This window comes from Eschrichtius robustus, chromosome 4 (genome assembly GCF_028021215.1).
Source record: "Eschrichtius robustus isolate mEscRob2 chromosome 4, mEscRob2.pri, whole genome shotgun sequence".
In the NCBI taxonomy this organism is placed as follows: domain Eukaryota; kingdom Metazoa; phylum Chordata; class Mammalia; order Artiodactyla; family Eschrichtiidae; genus Eschrichtius; species Eschrichtius robustus.
In genome coordinates, this window is record NC_090827.1 from 107,318,453 (window position 1) to 107,344,771 (window position 26,319).

General features: G+C 34.9%; 1 protein-coding gene across 3 annotated transcripts in view; it reads left to right on the plus strand.

Moving 5' to 3' along the window:
* Positions 1-24,206, plus strand: part of LCORL (ligand dependent nuclear receptor corepressor like) — a 181,707-nt gene extending 157,501 nt beyond the window's left edge. Inside the window, exons 7-8 of one of the 3 annotated variants that reach the window (XM_068543172.1) lie at positions 1,348-6,161; positions 23,965-24,065. In XM_068543172.1, the coding sequence (XP_068399273.1) occupies positions 1,348-6,161; positions 23,965-23,978 (4,828 nt within the window). In that variant the 3' untranslated portion in view covers positions 23,979-24,065. Of the gene's footprint in view, positions 1-1,347; positions 6,162-23,964 lie in introns of all 3 variants that reach the window. The other 2 variants (XM_068543168.1, XM_068543170.1) reach the window with 2 other exon arrangements.
* The last annotated feature ends 2,113 nt before the right edge of the window (positions 24,207-26,319 follow it).

Here is a 26,319-nt window from a genome sequence, read left to right on the forward strand (position 1 = left end):
ACTGTAATTTCGTATTTCTTATCTCTTTGATAGCTACTTTATGTCAAATCACATGCTAGTTTTAGTAGTGAAACATTGGTTGAATCAAGTAAAGATACCTTTTTTCTAGAAAAATTTTGATCTAGTTTGCAAAATTTGCTTTGTTGTTTTTGTTACTCAACGTAATTTTTATAAAATGGAGATAAAATATTGCATACTTATCTGTGAAACAGGGTAAGCCAGTTTTAGGAAGGAAAATTTTTTAAATCTCACTTTTCGTTTTAAAAGAAAAATTCTTTAATTTTTAATATTCATGAACATAATAACCCTTTATTTAAACAAAATACAATCTTCTATAGCAATTCATGATCAGCATATTTCAACTCCAACCCTAAATAAAATTTCTACAAGTCAGGAACTAACAACAACAAATATAAGAAATCACAAGTGGGAGGCTATTTTCATGTACAGAGTTTGGTGATATGTTTAATTTAAATAGATACTTTTCTGAAACAGAATTCTTTTAATATATTTTTATTCTTCTTGCTGCTGGTATTGGATTAAAAAGCCTTTTGTAGACCTCTACATTGGTTGCTAAGTAATCCTGGGTTTTAGTTAACATTAGATGTATGTTAGTTTTTGCAGTGGGACATTTTCCAGCATTTGAAATTAAATAATTAGGTAAGTAATGCCTTTAGTTTTGATGTAATTAATTTAGTATCTAAAATCAATTAAAAATAGATTTCATTTTTAAATAGCTTCAATTTTTATTTTCTTATTAGGTTAAAAGGCCTGCAGTTTAATCTTAGAAAAGACATTCTGTTATTTATATGAAATCTAAATCCCTTAATTGTGACTATGCAAAACTTTTTTATTCATAATTTTATTTCCACTACCTTGAAAAATATCTATTTTAAATAAAGATAAGAAAGATTTTCTCCTACATCTTATTTTTCTTATTTGTACTAATATGGACTGATAACCATCAAAATAATTTATAAAATGTCTACTTTACAAAAACTTTAACTCCTTCTGAAGCACTTTACATTAAATATTCTTAATATATCCAAAGCACTAAACATTAGCAATCTCTAAATATAATCATATCTATCATCAACAGCAGCTTTTATATCACAAAAAATAGGGCTTTGCTTTGACTCATATTTTGTCATAGGAAATTAATTATCACCAGTGCTTCATTTTATTTTTGCTAAACAATAATGAAGATGTCACTATTGCAGCTCTCCATAGGAGTTAGGAGTCCAGCAATACCAAAATATCTTTTGTACAAACTCTGTTAAAATTAAAATTCCTTACGATATTAGTATTTTTGCTGTAATTCATTTTTTGTTTGATTTTTATTTTTAGTTCAACTGTTGATGCAAAATCAGAGGAAGCTACTAAAATGGAAAAAGGAAAATCAGCATTAAGCAAAGTTTTGGAATCTTTGTGCATACATCACCAGCAACAAGTTTTGGCTATGTTGAAATTTCTAGTCCAAGAGCAGAATGCTGCTTCTCTTTGCTGTTGTAATACATCATATTCTGTGTCTTCAGAATCTCAAAATCCCCTTATTGAAGATGATTTAGATGGGCTATTCTGTAGTTGTGAATATAGGCTGGCAGAAAGAGGGTATTTACACAATGAAAGACAAAGCCCTGGTTTTGTGCCTCTGCCAGTCTGTATTAAAGATATACATTGTTTATCTTGCCAAACTGTAACTATTGAACACATTAAGACAGTAGTGAATAGAGGAATTGCAAACAGTTATAATTCTCACAGGTGTTGTTCTGGACTGTTACCAAACATTCATTCCACAAAATCAGCCTTTCAGACTCCTCTTTCATCAAGGGAAATATGTGATGTTTCAGTAAGTCTTAAAGACGTTTGTAGATCTCGAAGTCCCTCACCCCCACCATTATCACCTGTACAGACTGAAGGATTTGAAAAATTGAAAGATGTCATCTCAGAGCTTTCAGCCTTAGAAAATAACATACTTGAAACAAACATTAACCAGCCTCCATCTCTGACACCAGCAGAAATAAGCAGTGACAAAGATGATCATGAAGGTAAAATGCATAAAACTAAAAAATCCAGTAACTCTGATTGTTTGCTCTTGGAAGACAGCAATAATTGTACTACAAATCAAGAAGAAGGTGAAACTACTGTAATTTTTCAAGATTTAATGGATCGTATCAATGAAAAGTTAAAATCAATAGAAACGATAGATATGGCAAACCTTATAAAATTATCTAGCAGTGATTGTAATAGAGATAATGATTTAAAATTGAGAGATTTAATAACCTCTCTCTTACATAATGCAAAGGCCAGTGATTACAGTTTTATGGAATTACTGAGTCAACATGATAAAAAGGTAGAAAATAAAATTATTCAGACAAGATTTCGAAAGCGTCAAGAAACCTTACTTGCAATGCGCAACTCTCCTGATTCACCCATATTTAGAAGGCAGTCTTTACAGATAAAAAGAGAACTTGCTAGTCTTGATGAAAACTTTATAAGAAAAAAATACACTGAAAAAAATCCAAGGAAATTTATGTGCCGTGATGAACTATTTTCAGCGGACAAAGAAGAATTCTATCATTGCCAAGGGCCTTCTTTACAAAATTCTAAGAGCCTTCAAGATAATCATCATGCAGAAACATTTTCACCAGATTATGGATTACAATCATTGCAACTACCTCTTAATTTAGAAACTAACTTGGCTTTTGATGCATTTTCAGAAAGCTTTAAAACAACTTCTGAGAAAAGGAGCATAAGAAGATCACAGGAGAAATCTGTGGCTGGAAAAAATTTTTTGCAAAATCATAAAGAGAATCCAAAATTAGAGAATATTCAAACTCCTTTGAAAAGTGATGCCCCTGGACTTTTGAGCAGAACTAAACGACATATTGTACCTCCAGGGTGGTATTCTATATATGTAACAAATAATTATATTTTCAAAAAATCCCCTAAGGCCAAAAAAGCTTCTGACTCTAAAAAAAAAAAAGATCCAGTAAAAAATATTCAGATTGAAAGCGCACACAATATAGATTTAAACAAAATTGCAATGAATTCTAATTTACAAGTTGTTGTGGAACGTTTGGAAGATACAATAAATATGGCCAAAAAGTCTTGGAATAATCAGTCATTATCGGAAGGATATAAAGCATCCAAGAAATTGATAGAAATTGATGGTAAAGATCAACATGCTGGTAGAAATATGACTCTTACTGTAAGTAGAATGACATGCAAAGAGCAGAGTTTATCAAAATCCATAGTGGCATCTCCCAATATTAAAAGCAATCATATACCTGCAATAGATTTGAATAACAAAAGACTTGATAACCAGAAAAAGTCATCTGTTTTAAATACAGGTAGCTTGATTTCCAGTGTTGAAAATGTACCAACAAAATATGAAGCCATTGAAAGCTCTTCTTTTGCCAACTATTCTAGTCCTATCAAACTCATGTTTTTATCTGAGGTTAAAAGCAGTGAAGGAGTCAAATATACTTTAACTTCAGTTGGTAATTCTGAATCAAATCGCTGTCTTCCTTCGGAAAAACGACCAACTCATCAAGTAAATGAAAAAAAAAAAGAAACAAATGAGAATACCCCAAATGCTAACTTTGAAAATTGTAGTTCTAATCTTAATGATAGTGACGGTCTCCAAAAAGAACTAAACAAATTTAATTGTGCGAAAGAAACTGCAGAATCCTCTGCAGTGTTTACAGATGATATGAATAGTGATAAGCCGCAAGAGGAACCTAAGGAATATTCAAGCAGTGCTATTGATTCATCTTTTAAAAGAAAACCAGGTAGACCTAAAAAAATAGGTCCCCAGGTTGTGAAACAGATTAAGCGACCAATTGGAAGACCACCAAAACCTAAAACTGACCAAACGGACATCACCATTTGCCAAAATCAGTCCTTTAGTGCTGAAAAGAAAAGCCCAGAATCTCTCATATCAGAAGTAAAAGAAGGTATATATAAAAAGAGTATTATAGTAACTGTTATTTATGGAAGGTCAAGAAGAACTAAAAGGCATGTTTCTGAAGGAAGTGTAAACATAAGCAATGGTATGTCTTTAAATAATAACGTTGCTGATTTTCCAACAGAATATAATAGTCTCAGAAATATTAGAGAATATGAAATAGACTCGGGTGAAAGAATAAGTGCTATTTCAAGTCTGACTACTGAAACTGAGACCTTGGGGTCTGGCTTTGAATATGTTAGACCTATCAAGAACAAGTCTGTGATACCTCAACCTTCCAAGAACATTATTCGACCAAATCAGAAGTCTTTGGCAATAATTAGGAAGCCTGGTAGACCCGCAAAAGTGAAAATCTCTGGCATATCTGTGACTATTAATAGAATTTCACCTCAGGAGAGAGAAGTAAGTATTAGCAGCTGCTTACCTCCTTTAGAACAAGAGAATATATTAGAAAAAAATCTGCCTGAAGTAAAATATGATCACCAGTGCACCGTGGATACAAGGCACACTGAAGCTGACGAATTTAAGAATGGATCAAAAAGTATGGTTGCTACTATACCTTTGAGACATTCTATTAGGGATCGAAAACCATCTCTGCATTTCTTACATTCGTTAGCATCTTCTGGTTCACTTATTTATAGAAATGCTCTGCTCCATAAATCATGTAAACTCCATTTGCAGAAAGGTAAATGTCAGAAGGACAAACATAAGCAGTCAAGGATTAAAATAGCTTCCAGAGGTACACCAGGAGCTAGAAATTCAAGGAATGCAAAAAAGCGTTTGGAAGATAAGTTAATACCCATTTCTGAAGTATCCTTGGACCCTATAATTTCATCAAACCCTTTGCTCAGGTGGTGGGCTGCTTCTACTTCAAACGATTCCTTATTAGAGGAATTAAACAATAGATTTGAGCAAATAACAAATGCTTGGTTGCCCGTGAGTGGAGATGAAGCTGAAAATTGTGTTCATAAAAAAAGAGAACACATTGAAAATGATAACTTCAAAATAGCAAGCCCTTTGGACACCTGTTTTTTAGAACTTGAAGTTTCACCTGTAAAAATGCTTTTTCGGAAAAAGTATGATTTGAATGAACTCTGTACCTGGTTTATGCAAACAACAGAAACACAGTCTCTTTCACTAGTTAGAAAAGCAAATGCACGAAACCCTTTGGAAGTAATAAATACCAGAGGAATTAAATTAGGGACCAAATATTCTGATTTTAATACCAGCCCCTTCAGAAAGCACTTTAAAAAATTTGCACTATCTTCTCCTTCAAAATCAGCAGGGAAGTTGCATATACTGCATAAAATGGTTAGCTCTCCACTCTTAAATGTGAAAAGTAATTTAACACTAACTAGGTTAAAAAGAACTGAGTTTAAGAGGTTGCGACATGAAAGGTGGAGAAGAGAGGGAAAGCTGCACAGCCGTGGAACAGGTGCTTGGATCTCTAAAAGGAGGAACTTAAGATTTTTTTGCCAGAACCAATTTTTGAGTAAGACTGAGGGAGGAACAAATGCTGACATCCCACGCCAAGGAAAAAACACTGTAGATAATCAGTTGATTTTGCCACCTAAGGTCAGGGATGACTTTTTGCAACAGAGGGTGGCAATGTCTGACTTCAAAACACATGGTAGTTTAGAGAATAAATTTAAGTCAGAAGCAAAGGAGAATGGAACAAACTGCAGCCAAAAAGATTTTGAAAAGGGCCCAAGACTAGGAAATGTATGTCCAAATAATTGGAGGTCAAAAACCTTAAAAGATTGTAGAATATTTTTGAGGAAGATCAACTATCTTGAACACAGAAATACTTTTAAGTTAAATACAATCATTTACTCTCCTGAATCTGTTAACAGTGGAAGTAATCATCAAACTCACATAGAAGAATCAAAGCACATTACCTTAAGATCCCATTCTGCTAGGCAAAATTCTTTTAAAAAGCAATCTAAAGAAATAGAAAATGCTAAAGCAAATAGTCCTTCAAGCAATAAATTTCCTAGCCAACTTGACAATAGTAAATTAAATAAATGTGTTAACTATGACAAGAATCCTTCTGATAATTCTGAAGTTCTTAGCAAATTGAACAAAAGAAAAAGACCACCATGGAAGACCACAGAAATGTCAACAAAAAGACATAAACGGCAGTCTTGCAACAGTGGACAAATGGCAAACTATTATTCAAAATCCCAACTAGGTAAGTTTTTCTCTCCTTAATTTTAAAGTTTCATTGTAGGTGCCTTGAGTAAAGTATGATATAATGGGTAGAAAAAGAACAGCTGATTTAGTTTTATTTCCAAAATATTTGGACAATCTAATTTCTTGGCACCTAGTATGAAACTCATGAAATTAGGTGCTGCTCAATGTCCCAGTGCACTTCCCCACATCTAAATGTGTCCAGGATTTCAAGCCAATTAAAGTATATTTGAGACATAGAAAGCTTCTAAAAATATTAATGTGAACATTACCTGCTTTTGCATCTGATAGTTCTAATATAAAATATAGAAAAACAGTTTGACAAATAAATATGCCCAAGTAACTATCTAAAAATTAACTACTACACTACAGGCTAATATATATTTATTGTCTTGATTTGAGACCATCTGGAAGGAAGTAAAAACTATCTCATGGCTAAATTGATAAAGACTATAACATATGTGACAATCCTAGGGTGTCAGTCTCACATTCACCATTAAGTTGTTAGGCCCTTTGGTACTACTTTGGGAACCACTTTAAGATTTTATTTATTTAAAGAGTGTCAAGGAACAAGATTTTTTTTCCAATAAATCAGCAACTTGTTGAATAGTTTTTTCATATCTGACATTGAACTAGATTCCATGGATATAAAGGATTTCTTTACGGAGATAATCCATAGCCTAGCAAGGGAGAAAGTCATATACTGGTAATTTTAAGGTAATGCTAAATTCAGAATGCAAACTAAAATTACTTTAGCAAGTAATTATGGACTTTACTCAGTTATACTGACCTGACATTGGTGCCTCAGAGAGACTGTTACCCCTAGAAACTAGCAAAAATTGGGTGTAAACACTGTCGTTGCCATCATAGCGAGTTCAAGCTCTGCTTATTGATAGGTGCTAGACAATTTAGGATAAGTAAGAGTGTGGTAGTGCTTGTTGATTACTCCCCTGACGTGAAAAAGTGCCGGGTTACATTTGGAAATTTAAGGATATTTTATCATATGGTTGCATTGTTAACATTGTGTATTTTAGGGGAGTCTTTTGTGGGGTCCAGAAGGTATTGGTGGCTTTATTTTTGTTACCTTTTTAAAAAACTTTTTTAAAAGCTAAAAAAACACTCTCAGGTCTTAAATTAAAATATTAAAAGCAGTAATTAAACTCAAGTTTTAATAGGTTAAAAGATTATTATGACCCCCCAAATTCAATTACTTAACTGAATAACTTTATAATACCTATTTCAGTATATCTAACATGCAGTAATTTTAAAATTTTAACTATCTAACATTCAGTGATTAAAATTTTAAAGGTGGTCAAATTAGAGTCTCCATTATGAAAGATGAGTCAAATCTAAAAGTAATGCCCTTTGTTTCCTGCCCTAAGGATAACTAAAAATAATATTATAACAAATAGTATGTCAGGGAAAAAGAGAGAAGAAGTCTGATAGTTATTTTTTTAAAAGAACTTATAATTCACCTAAAAATATTCACACATATTTTTAAAAGACTGCCATGAATGGAGAATAAAGTGCAGTGTTTCATTTTTAATTCTTTATACCATCCTCATTTCATACTAAAGGTAGTTTACATTGTCATTTTTCAACAGAACTGTATTTTGTTCCTTCCAGCTTCTTAACCATTGTATCTTTCTAAGGTATAAGTGTAAATTTATTTTAATATGATTCTTCATCTCACTATAAATATGAGATCACCCTAGAAAAATAAGATGGAAGATGCCTAATTATTACTTTTCAAATTAATTTCAAATCCTTTTGTGACATTTAAAAAATTTTTAATATCATATTAAGAGTTGTTTTTCAGCTTTTCTCATTTTAAAAATTACTAGTAGTAGTTCCTGTTCTGCTTAAAGTTTTACTTATCTTTTACTGATAACTTTCCTTCTTTATTTTTTAACATTCTTTTTTTTCCACTCAATCAACAGGGACATTATTTTTATAAAGTTGTATTTATAGCAATATTTGTTATATTATCTGATTTCTAAATGTTTCTTAAGGTGTTGTTTTCTTCTCATTATTCTTGATATTCCATACTTCTTTTTGCCTTTTTGGAAATGACACTAAAATTCATTATTAGTTTTATATGTGTTTTGCTTCTTCATAGAGTACTTAGTGACTGGAAATTTGAGATAGACTTTTAACAACAGGACTTTTCTAGGTATATAATGAATTAATGGAATATTTCTGTTGATAAAGAGTTTTGCTTCTACCCCGAATGTCTTGTTTTTAAACATTTCAAGATTAACTGTCCAGATATAGTTTAATACACAGAAGTTTTAAAAGTTATACTTGACTACATTTGTACTGCTATATATCAACTGTAGACATGGAAAGGAAGAAGAAGAAATGCAATTCTATTCTATTCTTGTTTCAACAAATACTTTTTGAATGCCTACAATATGCTCTTAGGCACCGGAAAAGGTTCAAAAAGTTCTTTTTCCATCTAAGTGAGAAAACAAGATCTATATCGCTTATTTATTCAATATATAGAGTGTATTTTATGTTTTAAGTGGGATATTATATGTTTTAAGAGGATAGAATGGTGAAAGTCATGGTTTGTACTCTCAAGGAGCTTATCATCTCATGGGGGATAGTGAATAGGCAATTCCGGTAGAAAGATGAGTGCTGTGATGCGAGAGATTGACTGTAAGAGCACATAACAGGGAAACTGAACCCAGGTTCAGAGAATTAGGCAAGGATTCCTACTTTTAAGCTGGAATTTGAAGGATGACAAAGTATTAGAAGCCCAGAGAGTATTTCAGGCGGAAGCAAATTGCATGGGGAAAATTTGGGTGACAGAAGAGAGCAGGCTTGTCTGGAGCACTGATTAATTTAGTTTGTATAGCTGAGACACAAAATAGGAATTAAGGATGGGTCAAGGGGTAGATGGAAAAATGGCAAAAGAGAAAGCTACTGATGGAAGCATAGCCCAAATTGTGAGGTCAGCATCAGTTAATGAAAAAAATATATATATCTTGAGCCCTAATGGTGACAGTAATGGGGAAGAATCGATATATTTGAGAGAGATCCATGAAGTAGAATCAACCTGTCTAAGAGAAGAGAGGAATAAAGGATAACATCCAGGTCTTCGGCTTGAACATCTGGGTAGGTGATTGTAATATTCCCTGAGATATAAGAGAACACTCAAGGTCTTCAGTTTTAGACATAAGAAATTTGAAGTATCTAGTGGGGTATCCAAGAGAAGATGTTTAGGAAGCAATTAGTTAATACGGGTTTTTTGCTCAGGAGAGGGGTCTGAGCTGGAGATAAAGATTTGGGGGCCAGCAAATAATTGAAGCCATGAGAGTGGAAGAGACTGTTCAGTGTAAAATATGAAGAACATAGGGTCTCAGAGCCCCAAAGATATGGAGAAAGGAAAAGATATGTGTAAAAGGAGACTGATGAGTAGTCAGGAGGTAAGAGGAAAGCCAGCAGAGCGTGGTGAAAGGAAATATGTTTTAAGAAGGGAAAAAACAACAGTGTAAAATGTTATTAAGAGGTCAGTTAGGCCTTGAAATGTTCCATTGAACATAGCACAAGAGGTTATTTTAGAGATTTGGGAGAGAGCAGTTTTGATGGACTAATAGAGCCAGAAATGTTATGATTGACTAAGTGCAGGAAGAGGAAATGAAGAAAATTAGCACAGAAAAATGTAAATGGCTATGATTGGAGAGAAAATAGGGAAGTAGTGAGAGGAAGCCCAGTTGAAGGATGTTTAGATGCCAATGGGAAGAAGCCAGTGGAAAAACAGATTGAAGATAGAAAAATGAGATGGCAAGTAGGAGAAATGGAGTGAAGCCCCTGACTTGATTATGGGATATCTTGGGGCATCATTAGAGAGATTGGTTTTGGCCAGAAGAGTCATTTCTCTCTTAAAACATGAGAATAGTGGGAATAATATATGAGGATGCAAAGCAGTTTATAAGTTTATGGGCAGACTATTGAGGATAGTAGAGTCTATTTTCTATGAATCAAGAGGTAATCTAAGAGTAGCATGGTGGGCATTGAGCTCTGTGGATAATGTTTGAAATACTGTCTCAAGAAATAACAGGATTGAACAGCTTTGTGATTTTATCTCAGTTGCCAGAATGTAAGCTTGGAGAGAGGTGGGCCCTTATACTTAAGAGTAATTAGGTTCACCAAGTGGGTGTAACAGAAAGAAAAGAGATCAAACCAAGAATTCATTCTGTGAATTGTGATAAACTATGTGATCAAAGTGTAATTCTAAGGAGTCTTTTTCTAATAGTTGCACACAATATAGATTTGAGGGGAGGGCAGAATGGGGTGTGTGAAGGGCCAATTGTAGGAGATGGTTTCTGAGGTGATAATGGCCTAAAATTGTGTATGACTCTTGAAAATAATAATATAGACCTCTTTAATGTCAGTGTCTTTTGAATTCCTAAAGCAAATGTGTGCCTTTTTCTAATTGATACATATCTGGATGTAATAAATGGACTTTGGACACCTCTGAGGAAATTTCAAACTAGAACAACCTAGTGTGTACTTAAAGCTACTAGTTTCCTAAAACGTTAAATTTTCCCATAAAAATTCAGAACTCAAGTTGACACTTTGGATTGGATTGAAAAAAGTTCACTTTGTCAGCTTCTCCTGTTTTGTGGTCTATCCTCAAAAACGACTGAATATATATACTCTTTCCATTCAGAATTCTGGTTTTCACTCAGGTATATAACTGATGGGTGATTACTCCTTTAACTACCTAAAACCGATACTAACCGTGCATACTTCTCTGGTCCTGCTAATGAACATTTTACCATATTTTTTTTGAATCCTAACTCAAGATATTCTTTTAAATTTGTATGGTTGAGGCAACCCTCGGCACAGAGTATCCTTTAGCATTTAAAAATAAAATTTAGAGTTAGAGTTACTTCATGTGCTGTTATTCAGCATCATAATTATCTTCTAATGGAAAAACTGTGAAGCATAGAGTAGGTGATTTTCTGAATTTCATTCTGATAGAAAAACGTTTCCAGACGATTTAGTCACCTTAATCTAGTTGCTACGCAAGCGTTCCAGAGGTGCATTCCAGGAAATGCTACTCCGCCAAGATGTGCTGTGTGCAGAGCGTTCTGTGGTCTAATAACGTTGGGAAATGCTCCCTTCTCTTTCCTGCGCTTATTGAGTCGCAGTGCCCCATTAGCGTGTTAAACTGCATTCTCCAAATTTTATATCCCACAGAACACAGTTTGGGCAACATAATTAGGAAACACTGCTCTACATAGTTTCCTGCTAGGCTTTCTCTGTACTTACTGTGATGTTCCCAGAAAGAAAGCAATGACTGTAAAAATGTAAGTTAATCTATGTACTAGATTTGTTCTTGTTGTACATAAATTGTTAGAGTAATCAAAATTAAATTGTAAGTGCTTTACTAAGATTCACCATTAAAAGAAGACACATAATTAATATTTTAGGCTTTGTGGGCTTTATAGTCTCTGTTGCAACTACTCAATTCAGCTTCTGTGGCATAAAAACAGCAATAGACAAACACATAAGTGAATGAGCATGGCAATGTTCCAATAAAACTGCTTACAGACGCCCCAAGTTAGAAAGTTAATTTTGTTTGAAAATAGTGCTGTACTCCATATCCATTAATAGGGAGAATCAAACAAATTATCTTTCTTCAGCTTATACTAATTATGTTGCCAAAGTGAAAAAACAACTTGAAATATTTTTTGGTAAGTTCCCTGGGTTCCTTTGTAACTCTAATGTCTAACAATGCATGGTGGACCAGGCTATTTGGTATAATAAGTTTCATTTTTGTATATTAGATTTTATTTCATAATGAGTTAAGAAAGGAAGAGCTATGGTAGCAGTCAGTTCAGGTGGCTTTCCTCTCTGTATTACAGACAGTGAGAAAGTATCTTACGAGTTTAGGAAAACATACAAGATCAGTGTCTCCTCAAGTCTTAATTTATCCACACTCTTAATTTGGTCAGAACTGGATGAAACAAAGACAGATATTTTAATGTAAGAAATAATAAATACATTGACTTATTCTTTATTACATGGGCTTCATATTACCATTTTACTTGCCAGTGCCATCAGTAAAAATATTAAAACTGTGACCCAATAATTTAAAGTATTCTAATAAAATCAAAAAATTTTAATAAAAATCCATTCTGTTTACAATTGGTTATTTTCCCCATCATTGTAATTTTCATAGGAACTTAGTATAGAGAAGAATGTCAGGTTTTAAAGAGTTTTAATATAGTATTATTGCCATAATACTATATTAAAATATGAAACAGCTACTTTGGTAATTCCTTGTCTTGATTTTTTTTCTTAGAATTTTTCTTGCATATCTTATATCCCATTGCTTTGTCAACCGTTACAGATATTCTGCTTTACTAATTGCCCCATATCTTTCATGGAAAACTATTCAGTTTATTATCAACAAATATTATATATTTTCCTTTTGATCTACCATGCATTGTTAGATACTAGAGTTACAAAGGAACTCAGGGAACTTATCAAAAAATATTTCAAGTTGTTTTTTCACTTTGGCAACATAATTAGTATAAGTTGAAGAAAGATAATTTGTTTGATTCTCCCTTTTAATGGATATGGAGTACAGCACTATTTTCAAACAAAATTAACTTTCTAACTTGGCGCGTCTGTAAGTAGTTTTATTGGAACATTGCCATGCTCATTCACTTACGTGTTTGTCTATTGCTGTTTTTATGCCACAGAAGCTGAATTGAGTAGTTTCAACAGAGATTATAAAGCCCACAAAGCCTAAAATATTAATTATCTGGCCCTTTGCAGAAAAAGTTTGCTGACCCCTGTTAATATCAGTAGAATTTTGATAAGGTGTGACTAGAAAAAAAACTTAATGTATTTTTTTAGTAAATTAAGATGATTATATCCAGTTCATTCCCAACACCCATCCATACTCACTCCCTGTTGTCCACTCCCACCTCGCACACAATACATTTCTGACGTGTAGTTGTGTTATTTTGTTTTTCTCTATGGAACAAGACCTGTCTTTATCCAGCAGAGTGGTGCTGGGGGAGCCATCAATGCCAGTTTTATTCTGTTTTGTAAACCTTTATTCTCTCCCTGCAGCCTCCAGACCTGCTTTGTCTATCTGAGGTAAGTTCAAGGGTCACCCTTCTCTTCCTTAACCAGCTGCTACCATCTGTTAGAAAGAGATTGATTTCAGTGCTTCACACCTTAAATTCCTTCCTTAAGTGTTCTCTTCTCCCCTTTTCTACCCCTTTTTTCCTTCTCTATTTCTTCACTTAGTAATTCAAAATTTTTAGTTCAGCTCTCATGGCTACCATGTTTTTCTCCTCATTTTTCCTGGGCAGTAAATAATTTTCTTTGTAGTGGAGCCAAGTATCCTGTGATTGTCATAATATAAAGCCTACTGAATTCACCTTTTGTTTAATTACAGGAAAATAAAAGGCAGAGTAGGTGTCTGAATGATTTCATCCTGCTAGGTTTTTTCTTCCTTGTTTTTGTTTAATTTTAAGCAAGACCTTGGCTTCTTTTTTCTCCCCCTCAATTCCAGTTCTAGGCAACCTGGAAAATTCATTTGTTTGCTTCTTTGTCTCTGTGTTATGTAAACGTATAGAAGGCTAGATTTTAGAAGCCAGTATCTATAGACCCCATTAATTCTTTCAAAAAGGTTTGTCTCCTGTGTGCCAGGCAGTATGCTAGACATATGGAATATGATGGGGGGGGACAAAATCAGATGTCACTCAATTCACGGTCAAGTTTGTTTGGAGAGGCAGACATTGAGAAAACAGTTACACAAATCTTACAACTTCTTAATTCGTAGGTGGTACCATAAGAATTCCTTATAGGGAGATCTTATCAAGTCAGGGAAGTGAAGGAGGACTTCTCTGAGGAAATGACCATTGAGCTGAGTGAGAGTGAGTAGGAAGAATGAGTAGGAACCAACTAGGCCAAGTGGCAGAGAATGGGGAGGGGAGGAGTGACCTTCCAGGAAGAACTGAATGTGAAAAAAGTATGAGGCATGGTGTTCCTGGCGGGTAAGAGGGATAAGACATGACTGGTGTGTCTTGAGTCACAAGGGAGAGGAGGAGCATGATGTCAGGTGTGGTGAAGATTGAGGAGTGAGTGAAGGGTAGACCATGCAGGTTCTCAGAAACCATGTTCATGTCCTCTCAGTGGCTAATTTTACCCCACTAGTCAGGTAATACCAACACCTGTCTGAGGACTCTACTTGATGCCCCAGGGACTAGGAGGTCTTTCCATTCTTTTTGGTGGGAACACCAATTATATCCAGTCCTGTATGGCCTCTAGGTATTTTCCACCTAGTCCTTTTCAGTGGTCTTTTTCACAGCCTTGGGAAACATTCATGTACTGATCAGTGTTTATCTACAGACTTACGAGGAGCTCTGGAACTAGCTCTCTCTGCAGCTCTCTTTCCTGTATTCGGCTCCACACATTCTAGTCACCTGGGACTCCTTCACCTCCAAACTCTGTCTTCCTTTCTCAGGAAGATTTCCAAGCTCTATTTGCGTTCCCCCTATATTGCAGCCTGGAAACTCTCCAAGCAGTAAGCCAGAGCAAATTTTAGGACTTACCACATTTTGCTTCCCTTTTTTCAGGAATTACTGTCATCCTGTACTTCCTGTCATCCATTATCTTAGCAACATTATTTCATATATTTTGTGGGGGTTTTTTTAAGTTGTTTAAAGTGAGAGGGCAAGTTCATTTTGTTACTTCATCATGGCCAGAAACAAATATCCCAGATTTATTTTTTTAACAAATATTTATCCAGTTTCTATATGCTAGGTGCTGAAAATAATATACTGAACAAGACCAGCAGGGATTTCTACTGTCATCAAGCTTGTATTTTTTTGGGAGGGGGGAAAAAATAAAATAGAAAACAGAAAGCACTGGTAAATTCTGTGTTAATGAAATTAAATGACAAAAGGAGTTTTTAGGGAGAGCTGCTTTAGGTTGAGTACTCAGGAAAATTGAGATATCTAGGATATCATTCATGACTGAAACTGAGTATGGATGAGAGCTAAGGGAGAGTATAGGAGAAGAAGAAAAGAAAGCCTGGGACTCAACCTTGAGAAACGCCAATATGTATTCTGCAGGTAGAGTGGGATGGCTTTCAGTGACAGGAAGAGGCAGAGGAAAGCCAGTATTGTTTTTTGTCTCAAAAGCCAAAAAAAGTGAGTCTCAAGAAAGAGGGTATCTTACTCTGCTCAGGCTGCCATAACAAAATAACATGGACTGCATGACTTAAACAACAGAAATGTATTGTCTCACAGTTCTGGAGGCTGGAAAGTCCAAGATCTGGAGGGTTCTGTTGCTGGTGAGAGCTCTTTTCCTGGCTTGCAGGCCATTTTCCTGTTCTCTGGTATCTCCTTCTCGTCTTATAGGGACATCAATCCTATTGGATTATGGCCCCGCCCTGTGACCTCATTTCACCTTGATTACTTCCTAAAAGCCCTATATCTCTTAATATATAAATCTGAGGCAGGGAGACGGGAGGGCCAGGGGGGAGAGAGGGGCCGACACAATCCAGTCCATAGCAGAAGAAATGGGCAACAGTGTTGAATGTTGTTAGGAAGGCAAAAATGTTGAAAACTAAAGATCGTTCATTAGACTTATCATTTCATGGGTGACTTTAGTGCTGCCCTCATGGAGTAAAAGGCCTGCAAGCTAGATTGGAGTAGGTTAAAGAATGAGAGTTATCGAAAATGGTGGTAGCAAGTATAGGACAACTCATTAAAGTAATCTAACTCTAAAAATATTAACCTCAGGAAGGTAAAAGATTGAGTGAAGCCTTGTTTTTTAAGGAATGAGAGACCTCGCACTTGTTTAAACGTCATGGTGAGGATCCAATTGAGAGGAGATGGTCTATTATTTATCTATTGCCACAGTAATGCTACATTACACACCACCCCAAAACTCATTAGCTTAAAGTAAATAAGCATTTATTTCACTCATGAATCAGTGATTGGCAAATAAGCCTGGAGGTTCTTTGGATATTGGCTGGGCTCCCTCGAGTGTTTTGGGGTTAGCTGGCTGTCAAGTGGGACAGCTTAGCCCTGCGTCTCTCATAGCCATCCAGTAAACCAGCCCAGGCATGTTCTCATGGCAAAAGCAGAGGTGTAAAAGTGAGCATAAATGCCCAATTTCTCAACTTCAGCTTGCATCATATTTGCTAATATCCCATTAGCTAGAGCAAATGGTGAAGCAGAATGAGAGGACATGGTAAAATGACAGGGCAGAGAGAGTGCATATAGTGACGGGTGAAGAACTGAGGCTATTAATGGAATTAGTCTGCCACAGATGGTATATTTAAAAAAAAAAAAAAAAAAGAGGGTCGGAATCATTGATGATGATCATTGATAAGTTCCTGAGAAGGCCTCTGGGAACAGGGTTCAAAAACATTTGTTTTAAGTCATGCCAGGTTCTGCAGTCTTTTACAGTTAGTTGTCATTAATTTAGATAAACAACTAGCTAATTGCTTTTACTTTCATATTAATTTAGTACTGAAGTTTTCTATTTTATTTTTATAAAGGTATATGAATCACATGTAGTTACTGAATATTTGAATACAGTACTGCTTTAGGCACAGTTGTGTTGTATCAATTTAATATACAAGTTCACTAAGAAATTCAGGGACCCCTACAAGGCCAAGAGTCACTTCAAAGTCACATAGCAGTGCAAACTGTTCATTGATTCCTGGAGAGAATTTGTTTTGTACCTTTGATCTGACTGCAATCTCCTTCATTCCATTCAACTAAAAATTCAGGTAGATTATCTCATTTCTCAGTAGAAATGATTCAGTTCTAAATGTTTTCTTTTGAATTCTTGATTACCATGGTCTGCTCTCTAATAATCATGGTAGCACTTACTAATTAAGCACATACTATGCACCATGTGCTAATCTTTTTTTTTTTAACATCTTTATTGGAGTATAATTGCTTTACAATGGTGTGTTAGTTTCTGCTTTATAACAAAGTGAATCAGCTATACATATACATATATACCCATATCTTCTCCCTCTTGCGTCTCCCTCCCACCCTCCCTATCCCACCCCTCCAGGTGGTCACAAAGCACCGAGCTGATCTCCCCGTGCTATGCGGCTGCTTCCCACTAGCTATCTATTTTACATTTGGTAGTGTATATATGTCCATGCCACTCTCTCACTTCGTCCCAGCTTACCCTTCCCCCTCCCCGTGTCCTCAAAGCCATTCTCTACATCTGCATCTTTATACCTGTCTTGCCCCTAGGTTCTTCTTTTTTTTTTTAGATTCCATATATATGTGTTAGCATACAGTATTTGTTTTTCTCTTTCTGACTTACTTCACTCTATATGACAGACTCTAGGTCCATCCACCTCACTACAAATAACTCAATTTCGTTTCTTTTTATGGCTGAGTAATATTCCATTGTATATACATGCCACATCTTCCTTGTCCATTCATTTGTCGATGGACACTTAGGTTGCTTCCATGTCTTGGTTATTGTAAATAGTGTTGCAATGAATATTGTGGTACATGTCTCTTTTTGAATTATGGTTTTCTCAGGGTATATGCCCAGTAGTGGGATTGCTGGGTCGTACGGTAGCTCTATTTTTAGTTTTGTAAGGAACCTCCATACTGTTCTCCATAGTGCCTGTATCAATTTACATTCCCACCAAAGGTGCAAGAGGGTTCCCTTTTCTCCACACCCCCTCCAGCATTTATTGTCTGTAGATTTTTTGATGCTGGCCATTCTGACTGGTGTGAGTTGATACCTCATTGTAGTTTTGATTTGCATTTCTCTAATGATTAGTGATGTTGAGCATCCTTTCATGTGTTTGTTGGCAATCTGTATATGTGCTAATCTTTTATTGAAAAAGCAATTTTCCGAAAGTTGGTTGCAGTAAATTGCAAATCTAGGGCTCTAATCCGAGACTATCAGATTCCAAGTCTTGCTCTTAACCACCAGGTTCTTCTGCTCCTCCAGTAACCACATCAAATAATCAAAAGGAAGTCAGAAAAAATGGCTGACTTAAAATCTCCCCCTTAACAATCTACCAAAGCCTTTAAATTCATCAGTATCTTACCAAAGGGAAATTTTACTCTTGAGATAAATTAAGTCTTTTTAAAAAACCAAAAAACCTGTACAACCTAACTCTTAGAGACTTTGCCAACAAGAGAAAGGATCTATTTGGTCGTGTTAGACCTCATGGTTCGCTAGTGAACCATGTTTACCTGGCTACACTGTATGGCTTTTTTACATTTGATCCCCTTTAAGCCCAGAGATTCAAAATTAAACTGTCGTATTATTATCTGACTATACAAATTATAGGAACAAACTAGTATGGTGAACACTGTAGAAACAAATCATACACATATCTGCCATACTTTATTCCCACACATGTAATTTTTTGTTTTGATTTTTGTTATTAGTACTAACTCACATTTATTGACTCCTTACTATGTGTCCAGCTGGGCATATTACATGCATTCTCTATGCCAGGTGCTTTATTTACATCAACTCATTTAATAATCACATTACCCTTAAGATGTGGTATTCTATCTTCACTATCCAGTTAAATTGAAGCTTAGAGGCTAAGGAGTGTACACTCAGCAGGTGAGTGATTTGATTCAGGATCAGAACTCAGGCTCTAAAGTCTCCCTCTGTCCCACTTTCCTAAAATCCTCATCCCTAAAGACCTATTTCAAATGTTTTTCCCCCTCATCTCCCCACTTCTGGGATTCATCTTTCCCTTCTCTGTAATCCCTTTGTCCTTAGCTACTCCTTTTATTTTTCACTGCTTTTAATTCTGGTAATTTATGAATACTTTTCCCCCACTGTCTCCTTACCAAGCTGCAAAACCCTTGAAGACAGATACCATCACAGTCTTTTGTATTCCTAACATATTAGGTAGGTACTGGTTAAGGATTTAACTTTACTTAACAGCGGACCTGGCTGATGAACACATGCCAGCTCCATATAGAACTGAAACATTTTGCTCTGTGGCATGGTCCTCTATACTGGCCTCCTAGAACCTAAGAACCATCACATTTAGGGTCCAGTGGACCAATGCCTTCATTTTTATAACTTCTTATTACATCCAAAACATGGGAATACACTTGTCTACTTCAGGAAGGTTCTCTGCTCTAGTTTTGCAAATTGACAACCATATCATGATATTTGGACAGATTTGTAGAGAGATCAGGGTCAAAGACAGTGCTGAGCTACAACTATTCAGTAAATTTTTACTGAATTAACAGTAATTAATTCAGTTAATTATTTCCAAAGGAAAATAAACCAGTCACCCACTGGCGTTAAGTAAGTTCAAATTTGATGGTAGCAACTATTCAAATTCCAAATCCTATATCAGAATTGTTTATCCATGCATACAACTGAGTTCTTTCTCTCTTTGAAAAGATAAACTTGTGTTCCCTGAAACCCTTAACCTAAAGAATAGTTTTATGGTAGCTTGCATGTCAGTCTCTGCCCTAACGTTTTTTCTTTTTTCACACTGAGAAATTAAAAGGTATGACTGGCAGCCCCCTCTTTAGTTAAACATAAAGAAAATTCATGCTCTAAACATATAAGTCTCCGGGATAAGGTTATGGCCGTAGACCAGACATGTGGTGTATGTTAAGTATTCTAAAGAAATAGATAAATGGATATTAACACGAAGGGAGAATCATGACAGAATCACAAACCAAGAGTCAGTGTGCAGGATAGTGTAAATAGATCATAGGCCCTGAAGACTCACTTAGTTGTGTGACCTTGGGTCGGTCATTTTACTTCTTTGAGCCTCAGTGGATGATTGTTAGAACTTAATCAGGTAATGTAAAAAAGGCTTTTAGCATAGTACCTGGTATATAGCAACTGCTCTACAAATGCTATTTTTGGGCCTGTCTTGATCACACTAAAATTTGTTACCTGCAATGTGGCTCACTTAAAGTTTATTGTATGACAGAAATGAACTATCACATATCTCCAGTAATAAGTAAAACAAGTTTAAATTATAAGTTGTATATATTAAAAATTATTTTTGTTAGAATTATCAGTATCATTACTTTAAATCACAGATGATAATTGTTTGGATTTTCATAACTCACAAATGATTTTTATCTTTTATACTTTCCAAATGCACATATTCTATAAACTTTCATTCAGATGGTGGAGAGGGGCTTTGTCTTAGGGTGAGTGAAATTACTGAAGTATTGAAAATAGGCTGAGCTGTCTGCCATAATCATTGCAGGCACCCTTTGCCCTTATTCAGCCTCACTTACCATCTGGGTTCCTAGATGGTAGAGATAGAGGTAGAAGGGGCCTTACTTCGGATAAGTACCTCTCTTCAGCTTCTTCCCCCTTTCACCAAAGTATGTGCATTTGCATTTGTTTATAGCTCCATATGGTTATTAAAGCATGTTGACTGACTCTCATTAGATCATCAGAAACATGTAAGCAGGGAAGATGTCATTTAATTTTTTTTTTCTACAGATGAGGAAAGTGAGGCTGAAGGAGGCTAAGGTTACATGTCCAAGGTCATAAGGCTGATTATTAACATTGTCAGAACTGGAACCTGGGTCCTTACATTCTTTTCCCCAATTCTTTACTCTCAAGAGTACCACTGGATACACTATTGCTGGGCTTCCATTAGAATCCTGGATATGGACATATAAAGCCACTTTATCAGATGATTCAAATGCTGCTCCTTAAGCTTTTTAATCATGATGTAAAACAGAGAAGCCATGAAATAAAAGACTGATAAATTTGATGATATAAAATTTAAAATGGATTCGTGACAAACTCACTGTAAGCAGATACAAACAAAAAATAAACTAGGCAGGGTGGGGAGGGGTGGGATTGTAAATCACACAGAACACAGGATTAATTCTTAACTGCCTGGCAATACGAGAAAAGTCATCATCTGAACTGGCAACACAGAAAAGGAAATACAAATGGCTTCTAAGATGTGAAAATAAGTTTAACTTTACTGAGAAGAGAAATGCAAATTAATTAAGCAAGGGCATACAATTTTTTAAGCTTCCCTGAATTTTATTATACATTGTTATAAGAGTGTGAGGGAAGACATTTTCATATATCATTGGTCAGAGTGTAAAAAGGTACACAGTCTATGAAGGGAATTTTGGTAATATCTATCAAAATTTTTAAAGCACCCGTTGACCCAGCCATGCCAATCCTAGACATCAGTCCTGAAGATGTACTTGCACACATACTTAAAGAGACACATATAAGAATATTCAATATATTGATATTTTTAAGCAAAAGATTGGAACAGCCCAAAAGTTTATCAGTTGAAGACTGGCGAAGTCAATTATGACATAGCCATAGAATGGAGTTCTATGTAGCTATTAAAAGAATCAAATATTCATTGTACAAATATGGAACAATCTCCAAAATACATAAGCAAGATACAGAACAGTATTCAGAATTGTGTAGGGGGAAAGGAGATATTTGAAACAGACATATATACATATATATCAATGCGGAGAGACTATCTGGAATAATACACAAGAAATTGGCAACAGTAGTTGCTCCTGGAAGAGGGGCTAGGAGCAGTGAGAGACTTCATTGTATAACATTTTGTAGTTATTGATCTATTTTTAATTTTGCAAATTTATTACCTATTTTTAAAACATGAAAAAAAATCATTGTTTAAAAACTACATCAAGAAAAGTTGAACATTTATTAATCTTTCACTTGGTACAAATGTATATGATTCTATGACAAATTTCTAACATTAAACCTAACTAGTCAAAATTTTAATCTCCAAATATAAAGGTATATTTGTTAAAAATTCCTGTAGACTGCAAATTTTTTGAAAGCGTGGACTATATCTTCATCTTTGTATCCAAAAGTGCTTTCTGATGGGTATTCAATAAATGTTAAATAAGTCGACTGGTAGAGAAGATGGAATTGAAAAGTGCTCTGGTAAGTACTGGATTATAATTAGAGATCGAGATTCTTATATTAGTCCTCATACATCTGGTTAGAACACTCTGAAAAAGAGCAGTTTATTTTTCTATTTTCCTATATCTTAGTTTCCCTATCATCTCTTAAAAAAAAAAAAAAAAAAGCAGGGAAGTGGGGACTACAAAGGTCACTTCTAGCTCTGCTGTTCTAATGCCTCTGGTTCTAGCACTTCAAGATCAGTAGTGCCCAAACTTCAAACACCAGCTTGTTCTTTTTTGTAGGTATATATTTATGAATTAAACATGTCAATCTGCATATTGGTACTAACATTTAGTTCTTTTTCTTAACTATTTTCTTCCCATGCATGTGTATAGTTTTGTGTATCCCTGGCGTTTGTGTTCCCAAATTTGGAGTACACTCTCTAGAAAAGTAACTTTAAAAGTCTTTAAAGTATTGAAAAGAACAATAGTGTAGTTATTGAGTAGTATTCTCTGATGAATACACCTTTGTCAATCAAATAGCAAACAGAAAACAGAAAAAAAAAAAATCGTTTTTAGGACTATGATTTGTCGCTCCATGCCATTGTTTTCTTATTTTGGCGTTTGATGCCTGATACACTAACCTACCAAGCTACCTCAGTTAATATCATTGTATTTTTATAGCTTGCTTTAGAGTTTCTCAAAGAGTCATACATCAGACTTTCTTGTTTTGAAAATACAAATAAAAGTATGAAGACTAGCAGTCCTTGGAGGAAGGAAAAGCATTACTGTTATTAATCATATCTCTAGGTTTTGGATTTTTTTTTAATGATGATTTACTATTTTTGATGAATAATCTTTTAAGCTGTCATTTTGTTTCATTATCTATTTATAAAAATTGAAACCATGTCATTCGGTGGAACTGGGACTGTTTGGGGAGAACTCAACTCAGTGAAAATATGATGGCTGTTAAAATATGGTTTAACAGGTTAAATCTCTGGCTTATTGAATGGCAAGTGAGTCAGTTGTTTGAAGTTGTAAGGAGAGATCAGGAAAATGCTACCGAAATCTGGGTGCTGCTGCCATTTACCGACTCTAATAAGCCACTAAAATACACAACTCAGCTTCCTCTTTACGAGTGGGAAGAATCATTGACCTGCAGTTGAAGAAAGCTTAGGAATGATGTAGTCTAACTGAACTAATCAGTTGTGTCAAATGAGCTAATGTATAGCAAGCTATTAAATCATTTCTAAACGTAAGGATTCACATCTGAAGATGTGAATTGACTTTAATATTACACATGTGGAGTGCTAGCTATCCTTTGGACTCTCAAGTTTCTGTGATTTTTAGAGAAGATTCTCATCAGAGAGCAAGTAGACAGGCATAAGGGAAAGAGCAAGGACTGTATTCCAGTTCCAGCCCGTGACTCGACTTTTATTTGTACTGGAACTCTCTGTGACTCACTTTTATCGTTTCTTATGAGCTTAACAGTATACCAACCTTGCTTGGTGGTTATGAAATTTGAGATAATGCATGTGAATGTGCCTAGAATATGGTAGGCATTCAACAAAGGTTAATTCCTTCTTGTCTCAAAGTAGCTGTGATCCTGGTAGGTTAAAGGAAAAGGTAAAAGGGTTGAATCCGGCCAAGCTCAGTAGGTTAAATATACTTTCTGATGTATACTGATGTATATACTATTTTTGTCCAGTGGTATCATCTGAGTGACCTCTCAATTACCTGTGTTGAATTCAGTTCATTAAGGAGGCAGGAGCTAAAAAAACCCCAACAATCAATCATCTCTATTGTTTAGAGGTCTGAACAATAAAACTACTGAATTTTCTTTTACAAGGTTGATAGTTTCTTTGAAATTAAAGTAAAACTAAAGTGCTTTACACTTTTTTTTTCCAGCATGCTACAAGTGAAAACTGATGAGAAAGTGAATTTGTCTGATGGGAATACAGCAAGTTGCCCTTTGAGCCCCATTAAGATGTGCCTTAATCGTCCCATTGAATGGAATCTGAATTTGACAGCAGCATCTCTAGCGAGCTGTACAGTTCATAACCAAAATCTCAAAAGTGAAGAGAAATAGATTGCAGTTCTTCTTGCACTATCCTTATTTTGTACAACATTCTTCCTGCTGATAAGCATTTATCGATTGATTTTGAAATATTTCTAGTCTTGTGATTTGTCTATATATTAAATCATTAGCATTAATCATTTTGATTATATTCTTTGTATGTTTTTTTACATGTTTTACACCAGACCATTGTGGAATTTTGCAGTACAAATGGATTTTTGAAGTTTCTCTTTTTAATGGTATTTTGTGAATTTTTTACTCCCTAAGTTTAAATATATAATTGCCCCCAGTTTTATTTCCGTGCACAATGTCTTAATATATAATGCATTGTGAGATTTAGAAGGCTAGTATTGTAAAGATTTGTGATTACCTGACCCATGAACAGTTGTATAACAGGTGGATACCAACTACCTCGAAGCAAATTGGTAAAAGGCAAAGGTATCTGTTAGAAGTATATCTCTTTCAAAGTTATATATGTATAGAAAAATTGATCATAGTTTATCATCAAGTAGCATGTTTCCATTCATAAGGAGAATTTGAACTGATCAGTTATTTCTCCTCTGTACTTTTAAACCTATAAAGTCTGGGTTTTAAGAGCAATGGCACAATTGCATGTTGACTCTTCAGCAAATCTGTGCCTCTTGCAGATAAGAATACTGTTTGGTTTTTGTAAGTTATCCATTTTGAATGAAAAATGGTAAATGGATTTACATCCATTGATTTTACTGTATTTTAGCCATTTATTTTAAAGTGTAAAGGGATGTCTTAAAATGAGGATAATATTCCTTACCTCTTTAGTAGAACAAAAGCATAGCTTCATCATTGGCTTATGTGACTGTGTCCAAAACTTGAATAGTAAGAATACTCAGAGTCTGATGCTTAATTTTTCCCACGGCTGAGAAGGAAAGCTTTGGTATGGTGGTCCATGTAAAGTATGTAAGAACATGGCTCCTTCCCTTTGGATAGCCTGGCTATGGGTTAAATGGGATTTAGTTTATTGTGTTTCTAAAGACTTTTACTTATGGCACATTTTGTGTACCTTTTAAGTCCTTATTTCTCCCAGCCTACCCCAACCCCCAAATTATTTTTAAAAAGACAGGGATTTAACAAAAAGGCTTACGTAAGGAATTTGAAGCACAGGAAAAGACACAGAGCCAACAGAATGAGAAACAATCATCTATTTTTCATTGTTTTATGTCACCACCATATCTGCCTTTTCCTTTTTCTTAATAAGCATTCTTTGTAACCTTCGGACTCCTTTTATATTTCTAAGTTTTATAAAGCACATATACATATGTAATGTAGCAATCTGGCTCAAAAAAGCACAGCATTCTTACTTTAGCTCCATCTTAGAACATCACCTTAAATAAATGGCCTCTGGTAAATAAACCTAAAAAAGCACAATTATTATTAAAACCAATGTATTAGATCCAATGTCAGGGTATTTCTATTCTGAATAATAGAGATGATTATCAGAGGAATGAAAGGTGTTTGGTTGGGAGTTACAGAAGGAAAGAGGGCTGACTTGACACAGTGTAAGTTTCTTAAGTCAGGCAAGTGCCAATTCAGAAAATAAATTTACAGTGAAGAAATAGTGCTCATTCATACATTAGTATATAGTGGACTTCCTGTCACATCACATTCTTTTCCTACTAGTATTTTTTATTACCCACAATAAATATTTTGTTATGCCAAAAACATAGAGAACGCCACGATTAATATGTATATGTGAACATTTCCCTAACCCAGGAACCATCATAACATAAGCAAACTTGGGCTCTCATATGCAAACATTCTAGGAAACAAATTACTCATGCATGTAGCATTATCAAAATATTTTTAAGTGTTAGAATCACAAAATTATCAAAATGATAACTGTTGAACTTGGATGCTGGGGACTTTGGTTCATTTAGCTAGTCCTTCCTGGAAGTAAGCTCCTCTCTAGCCAGTTTGTGGTACTTCATTTGCCCTTAAGGTGTCGTTTTTAAAATGTGTTCTGAGGTGTTTTTATCTATGTTGGATCTGCCACATCTAAGTCAAACTTTTCAAATGCAAGCTACCAGCTAGTTACATTTAAAAGTTGTCTATAATGCCATGATTTTAAATGTGAGAACTCATAAGCATCACCTGGGAAAGCTGTTAAAAAGCAGGTTCCTGGGCCCACCTTAGATCCTGATTAAATCCAT